General features: G+C 39.1%; 1 protein-coding gene across 4 annotated transcripts in view; it reads left to right on the forward strand.

Annotated features, from left to right (window-relative positions):
- The window catches only part of KLHL32 (kelch-like family member 32), a 214394-nt gene that overhangs the window by 50652 nt on the left and 155026 nt on the right, over positions 1–8716 (forward strand). For all 4 annotated transcript variants that reach the window (XM_012661853.1, XM_012661855.1, XM_012661852.1 and 1 more), the window contains one exon: positions 7461–7641. In XM_012661853.1, coding sequence (XP_012517307.1) covers positions 7461–7641 — 181 coding nt within the window. The remainder of the gene's footprint in view (positions 1–7460; positions 7642–8716) is intronic.

Raw genomic sequence — 8716 nt, forward strand, 5'->3', positions numbered from 1 at the left:
TTTTTTTTTTTTATTTTAAGTCTGCCATCCTTGTTTTTATTAATCAGCTCTCATCCCACCATCATCTGTCCTCCACAGCGGAATCATTTCTATAATGGTCTCTCCTTCTATGCTTCAACCCAGATCCCTCCCTTCCCACCTCTCAGACTCTCCCACTGTGTCATGTGGAATGTAGCAATATGATTATACACTCTGCTGTATCATCTCCTTCCTCCGAAAAGGCTCTGTTCACGTCCTACTTCACTGAGACCTGTGGTCCCCTGAAAACCACTTCCCTTATAGCTCTCTCAAGTAGTGGCGGTGTTATTTCCTCACATCTCATGTATTTCAGGGATGCCTAGAGAGATTGTTGTTACCTTGGGACGTAATTTTGCTTCTAGATCATTACTCCTCAACGTGGTTGTTCAGGAAAGCCACAGCAACAAAAACAACGAAGACATGCTCTTCCGAAGGTGGTGGTCTTCATCTCTCTCACCCTCTCCTCTTCCTACTGTGGTCAGCCTCATTGCCCCTCTTGTACTGAGCACTGTGCACCTGGCTTGCCATCTTCCTCCCTTTCACAAACCCCTTAAAACCTCCCAGGGCCCTCAGTGTCAGCATGGAAGATCTGTCCAACTTCGTGGTCCTGAGACTCTCAGTCTGCTTATCTCCAAAGACTTTCTCTTTCAGCCACCTGCTGCCATGGTCACACCTTTGTCTTTGTCATCCCCAGTAATTGGCTCTATTTCTGAAATCACTGCATCAGCCATATTACTCTTAGCACGGCCGCCTGTCCTTCTAGCTTGCCGATGTACCTCTTCTCACTATGATTGTGCTTTGACCTTACTGCATTGTCTCATTTACCGGACCTGCTACTTTCTACCAACCCACCAATCCGTTCTTTCCCTCATTTCCCTTCTTAACTAGTTTAGATTCTATCACTTTTGCTTAGATTCTATCACTTCTTGAGAAGACCCTGAGGACTAAGATAAAAGTCTTGAACCCTTCCAACAGACTAATGGACCCTCTTTTGGCTAAAAACACCAAATCATAAAGTGTTTGGCATGGCAGGATGGGAGAGTGGTCATGTCTCGTTTATTTTCACCCCCAACGTGTTACTAATCATTACTAGACTTTATCAGAGGCTGGCTTGAGAGAAACAGAAGGCCGGAAGATCCCTCCTTACTTCATCTGGCCACCCGGCGCCATCCTTCTGCTTTTATGGTTCTGAAATGTCAACTATTCTGCACCACGAAGCATATTTTCTTGATGGATGACTGCCAGTCGAAGAGTAGTTTTGGCCTGTCTCCTGAGGATGTGTAGTTCATGGACTTGTGCCCTAAATTTTACCCTTTTATGTATAAGACCTACTTATAATTCAACTAAATGTTAAATCTCCACCCCCAACAAGAACATGGGCAGTATATTTCCATATGTTACTTGCATGTAAACCTCATGCTCATCTGTATGGGTTTCCTCCATGAATATTCATGAACTTTTCCTATATCATGTATACCCTGCCACCCCATCTAATATATATACCTATTTCTTTCTTTCCTTTGAAGCATGGCTTTATGGTTTTGGTGGGAGGCTCGCTTCCTGCCTATAGGATGCAATTCCCTTAGAAATAAAGCTCTCCTTTTAAATTCACTAACTCTGTGACTCTTTTACATTTGACAATCCTAATCCGGATGAACCTGACTATTCATTGTTCCATGCCTACATTGTCTAGTGGAGACTGGTTCCACAATATCTTTAGATTCAACAAACCAAACAATGCTGAGTTTTAGTATGTGTTTCTGGTCCGCTTATTCCCTGCTACTCAAGCGACGGTCCTTTTCCACAACCAAGCCCAGTCCTGCTTCTGTGATTTGAATCCTATCTTCCTTATCTTCTCAGCAGCCTGTGCCTGCTAGTCATCTCTAGCTGTGTTCTTGAGACACAGCTGTGCTTCCGTAACCCACTCTATGCAGATGAGTCACAGATTTACATCTCTAGCCAAGACTTCTTTCTGAGCTCCAGATCCATGAATCAAACTACATATTTGACATCTGTGCTTGGGTGTCTTAAACACAACTCACACTTAACATGTCCCAAACCAGATTCATCATCTTTCTCTTCTGCAATTCTAATCCTTTTCCACTGGTTTCCTATTCTGAGACTATCAAATTGCATAAGCCAGAAATGTAGGTGTCTTCCTGGAAATCTCCTTCCCACTCACCTCCATATCTGGTCCATCACCAAGGCCTGTAGATTTTCCCTCTAAATAGCTTTCACACCCGTTCACCTCTCTGAAACTCTGTCCCCATGCTCCTGTCCAAGGTCCAAGTCCATCACTCACCTAACTACAGCCACAGTTGAGGTCTGCGCTAGTCTGCCACAGGCTCCTTGACTGCTCTCAGTACTGAAGCCTGAGTGACCTTTTCTGTGACTTCCCGTTGCTCTTAGGGTAATCTGGCCCAGGAGTCCTGCACAGGTGGGCTCTGGCCTCTGATGCTCACCTGTACCACGCTCTCCTTTGTCTTCAGGGTTCTGGCTGTTAACATTCCGTGGACACTGTGTAAGGGCCGTGTTCTGTCCTGCCACAGGATCATAGCATTTGCTGTTCTCCTGCCTGGAAAACCTTCTCTTCCCTTTTTGCGAGGGTAACTTGGTCTCATTCTTCAGTCTGCAGCTCAAGTATTACTTCTTCAGGAAGGCCAGGTTATTTGATTAATGTGTAACTTCCCTTCTAAACTGAATGTTCCATGAGGGCTGCTACCACATGTGGTTTACTCAGCGTTTTACCCCCAGTACCTAGCACAATACCTGGCACAGGCTGAATAAATATTTGTTGCATGAATGAATGAGGGAAGGAAGGAAATAAAACTGTTCATTTATAATTAATTTCCTTTCTGTATAGTCATCTTTATTGCTTAATCATTCTCTAAGCATGTTATATCTTCTTTATTATTATACCATTGCTATTAATTGTTAGCATTCATTTAAAAGTATTTATAAATTATAAAGTATTCTATAAAAATAAAAGTAAGTTTTATTGCAGGATGTTTTAATTGCCTGCCCACTTAAATAGACTTTTAAAAGTATTAATTTATGTAATTTGTATAAAAATATTTTGACTATATAATTGAAGTGATTAGAACACTCAATAGTTCACCCATAGACTTAATTGAGATAATCATGCATAATTCTATTACAATCAGATTTTTTTGTCCAGTCTTTTTCTTTCTTGCATAAAGTAGTCTATTTAAGAAATGAGGATTTTTATGCTGCTTGACTGTTTTTGATATGTAAATATGTAACACCTTTTTGGTAGTTTTACTTGAAAACTACTTGCATACTTTTTGTATATCTCAGTAGTAGGTAAACATTGATACAGAAATTGACTCAAATTTTTAAATTTGAATGCAGATGTTTAAAACCATATAGTTGTTTTGGAATTTACGTCTTAAAAACTGAACTCATTGAAAATTTATTCTATGAAACTGAGACCCTGTGGGATTTCTGTGACAAAAAAATGTTAACTCTAGGAACTCAAAGTAGTGATTTTTCACTAAAGCAGTGAGTCTCTCTGAGTAGAGCATACAACGCTACGAACATCATGCTCTGCATTTGATTTATTAGTTTTTGTGATCAATTCCAGAATGAAAGTTAAAGGCTTAATTAACATCATGAATAGTCCTGTTCCTTGAGACCTCATTTATTTATCTCCCCATTACTTAATATTGACATAAGGCTGATCAAATGTTTGCTCCTTGGCATTACTAAAAAGCAATCTGCTGCTCGGGGAGTCTGGGGCTTTCTGCTGTTGCACCAGGGCCTAGTCTGGGCCCTGCTACATACAGAAGCCACAGTCCTCATTGGCAGCCTGATGGGGGTCACCTAAAGCCCTTACGAAGTTCAGGTGGAAAGAAATAGAGTGATATATCACACTGTGAACTTGTAGACTGTCCAATAGAACCATAATTAGGAAGGATATATATAATCTAAAATTTCAAGAAGCCACATTTAAAAAAAGGTGAAAAGAAACAGGTAAAATTAATTTTAACAATATATTTTATTTAACTCAATATATCTCAAATATTGATATTATAAATTAAATGTGCAATTAATACAAAAACATAAATGAGATATTTTGCATTCTTTTCTTCATATCGTCTTTGACACCCAGTGTGCGTTTTATACTTACAAGCACATCTCAGTTTGGACTAGCCATATTTTGAGTGCTCAATAGCCACACATAGCTAGTGGCCACTGTATTGGACAATGCAGTTCTAGGGGATCCCTCAGAGAAAAGGGTAGTGGGTCGCATTGGGAAAGCCAGGACACTCTGCATTCACCTATGAATTTTCGAGGTGGCAGCATTGCTTCTATGGAAGACCTTTCCCAACTTTAGGATGACACTCAAATCTGTATTTCCTTGAGAAATGTGGCTCCTGCTTTATGTCTTTTTCCAGTAATTTAGAAGTTTCAGGATATGGTTTTCATTCCTTTTTCTTTGTTTCTTAAGTAATGGAGGGACATTGCTCTAAGTTGGGAGGTTTAGTTTGCTGATTCAATCTATGTTATAGGTGCCAAGGGAGCTGTTTGCAAGCATGTGTCTGCTCCCCATCTTAATTTAGATGTTGTACATTATAGTCTTTGATTCATCTCCTCCCTGGTTTATGATTATCAACTTGGTAAAATGGGCCTGTCGCCTTCCATCTGTGTTCTGTGGCCACATGTGCCTTAACATTTAAAAGGCTGAAGCCTTTTGCAGATTTACATCTGAGAGTTGAGTGGGAAGTTACTTTCAGAACACAATAATGATTTGTTGATTAATAAGCCTTAATTTCTTGCCAAATGTTGGAGTATTTGTTTCTGCTTTTAAGGATTCCTAACATATTGGTTCCAAAATATTTGGGATCTTGTGCAAGTGTTGTCTTAAATATTTAGCATGTTGTTTTCTTTAAGCTTGAATATTTCAAGCCCAGCTGAATGATCCTGTGAAATCGTGCAGCATTACTATTGTTTCAAAGCTGAGCCTTTTATTCTTTGCCAAATTTCAGTTTACAGCTGCTCTTTCCCTGGCAAGATTTATTCACGCTCAATAGACATCTAAAATGCAAATACTGATTCAGTCTTAATAATAAGGAGAGGAATTGTGGCACTATATTTGGAAAATGAGTAAGGAAACATTTTAAGACAATTATTTTAATATATTCTGTTCCACTACAAATGAAACTTCAAAATACATTTATTTAACATTTAAGGTGATATAAAAGGAGAGAAAAGAAGTTATGAAAGTTTCAAATACATTTTCTAAGGTTATAATAATTATGGTCTATTTTTCATCCTTAAACTTTTAGTCACAGTATGAAGATAAATGTTTTTGAAGCATGATATCAAACATTTCTTACTGCTATCTCATGTTATTATGTTCATGTTTGTTATTCTGAAAGGCCAATATTTAGATTAATTATACATAATATAAATTTTGTGATTCTTTCCCCTCGAACATAGATTTTTGAGATCTTTACAGATTACCTTTTTTTTTTATTGTAAACAGGAGAAGGAATTACATTATTGTATTCTTATTGATATGGTCTCAAAATGCCTAATTTGGACCTTCAGTTTTCTTATCTGTAAAATAGAGGTAATCATAGTACCTGCCTCGTAGGGTTGTTGTGAAGACTAAATGAATAAATCATTGTAAATCACTAAGAATAGTTCATGGATCATGGTAAACACTATGTGGTTGTTAAATATATAAAAATGGCATCATTTAGGAAAGATTTTTCAAAGACTATCCTAAAGCTTTTACTTAGCTATTATAGTATTTCTATTACTATTCTGCTTCTTCATTTCTTTAACTGAGTGGTGCTAATTAATATGCATTCTAGGCTTTGCATAGAATTTATAAAAAACTATACTTCTGAATGCAGTTTTCAATTACTGATTTTAAAAGTCTGCCATAGCTTGAGCCACTCCATGAATATTCAATGACAGTAACCATTTCAAAACTCACTGCTGCATTTCAACAGAAAATATATAATCCTCCCACCTTCCCATGAAAATTTCCTATGTCATCACCTTTTGTCAGTTTTATTTTCTTTTCATAGTTCTGACATTTCTGATGCTTCCCAGTCAACACTATGCAATAAAACTTGCTGCTCACCACACTTTGGCATTTTGTGGGAAGCATTTGGTTAATTTTAAGGTGGTGATTTGTGTTTAACTATAATTTACCAGCCAACTGGCACCACAGGCTGGGCAGAGCCCTGTCAAATAAACCAACCATACAGACTAGGCTGGTGGCAAATCTCTGGCTCCCCTGGGCAGCTCTTTCACATTCAAAGAGAGGGATTATCAGGGGAAGAGACCAGGCTTACTCATCCCAGGGATATCTTTACTCAGCTTTGAGTAGAGGCTGCTGGCTAGAAATAGGGCTTGATGGCCCTTGTTCTCATCCTGGGAGTACTTACTACTGGCACAGATCAGCCATCTTAGTCCAATACCAGTTCTGAGATCTTAGAGCACTTTAGAGATTTTCCTTGATCTAAGCTGGAATTGTCCATAGCTGTCTATAAATTCAGTTACATTTTATGTTTATGGCATTATTTTAGAAAAATCTAGAGTTTCACGTAGGAGTTTTGAAAGGATCTAAGGATAAATAAAGGTTTTAGATTGGGATAGAGATTGAAGGGGTAAGTTTCACAATGGGTAAGTTTAGCAATCTCACAAAATAGAAAATAAAATAGAATTGTATAGTCATTTATAAATCTAGTATAATGATCACACATAGACATTGAAGGCTGACAATATGGATAAATTTTACTTTCAGCTTTAAGTTGGTTTTCATTTACGATGGCATTTCTTTTGTTGTTCTTCTTGTGGTGCATAATTTCCCAAGTTTAATAATAAGCTGTTGTGGTTTAATTGTCTTCGACATGGAATGGTCACTTGCAGCCCCTTTTGTCCTAACTAAAGTGTTTGCTCAGTTTACTTGTATTTATTAATGGAGTATTGTGTCCTGTGGGAAGATGTGGTAAGGTACAAAGCTGGAGAAGGATTCAGAGAGTTAGAGAGGGGGTCACAGAGCAGGAAGGGTCACACGCACACACATACATGCCTTCAGACACACATCTAAAGAAAGTCTTGAACTCACAGATGTTTACATACTGAGGGGATCTGGGCCCAGAAAGAGAGGCTTACAGGTCCGCAGACCTGGGCTAGTACACAGACACAGATGGATACTCAAACACAAATTCAGAAAGAGGGGCTCTAGTAAAAGAGAACCAGACCCTATGGGGTGAAGAGAAGAGAGAACCAGAGAAAGGAGAGCAAGAGAATGGTAGAGAGAAAGAAAGTGGGGCACGGGAAGGTCCTGCTCGGCCAGTGCAGTCAGCCCGTGTCGCCGCAGTGGGTGTTGAGGGGGAGAGAGCATCGGGCAGAGGGACTGGTGAAAGGAAGAATGTTGACTTGATTGCTCTCCTTTGTAGTATTCAAGAAATGCTGACAGGCCAGAGGCTTTGCCACTCCGAATCTCACAATGATAGTGTCCTGGCAGCACTGAATCAGCAGAGGAGTGACGGCATCCTCTGTGACGTCACCTTGATCGCTGAGGAGCAGAAATTCCATGCTCACAAGGCAGTCCTGGCGGCATGTAGCGACTATTTCCGGGTAAGTCAGGGTAGTTTGGTCGATTCTCTTAAGGTATCAATAAACAGAGGATGACAGTGTTTCCGGAATTGCCCCTCAACCACAAAACAATTAGATGGTATCCCCCAGAGTCGTGAATGTTGGGGGCCTGTGTTCTTTCTTGGGCAGAATGTGATCTGGGGCCTGTTGGGGTGCTCCCTGGGCTGGCCACCTGGATAGTGCTCTGCTGGAGCAGACCTCCCCTTGCATCTGAGCCGAGGGGCCTTTGGCACTTGACCGCCATAAGAAAATGTGGCACCATAGTGCTCTGTATGGGGGTGTGCGCTAAGGGAGGGATATTTCTGGATTCAGGATCAGAAGAACAATCTGTAATACAATTTGTTAAAATAAAAATGTCCCTAAATACATGTAGTGTTTCTCACTTTTTATTTTCTATACGTGTTCTTAATGCTTTCTGATTATTTGCTCCAGGGACAGATTCAATTGGCCTAATGGACCTTTATGGTTGACACATGTGGCTGAAGAAGACACATTGGCTTGTTTAGTAGAACTTTGGAGTTTGGTTCCCAACAGCTAATGATACATGGTGATAAGGTTGTTGCTTTTATGAAGATGAAAGTGTACAGTATGGTTATAGCTGACTAAATGCCATGTATTTAGCACTTCCTGTGATTCAGGTGTTGGACACAGGACTTTGTATGTGTATCTCATTTAATCCTCACAACAACCCTTTGTACAAACATATGCATACTATTAAAATCACCATTTTGCACATAAGGAAACTGAATCTCAGAGGCTAAGTAATTTGCTATAACTCAGAGGTTAAATAAGAAGTCACACAATTTCTAAATGATAGATCTGGAATTGAAATCCATGTCTGACTCTTAACCAGCATGCTATTCTACCTCGTATATAAATATAAGAAAGCAAAGCTGGACAAGTACTAACCAGAATTTTTTGAAATATTTCTGAAAATATATATGATTTTAGTTTTTATTTAATTTCCTTTTCCATGTTATTTCAGTTAACTAATGAGTAGGTTATACTCTTGAAACATCACAGTATGAATCTCTGTATAAATGAAAATATAAATTTA

This window comes from Propithecus coquereli, unplaced genomic scaffold (assembly GCF_000956105.1).
Source record: "Propithecus coquereli isolate 6110/MARCELLA unplaced genomic scaffold, Pcoq_1.0 Scaffold74, whole genome shotgun sequence".
Lineage (NCBI taxonomy): Eukaryota > Metazoa > Chordata > Mammalia > Primates > Indriidae > Propithecus > Propithecus coquereli.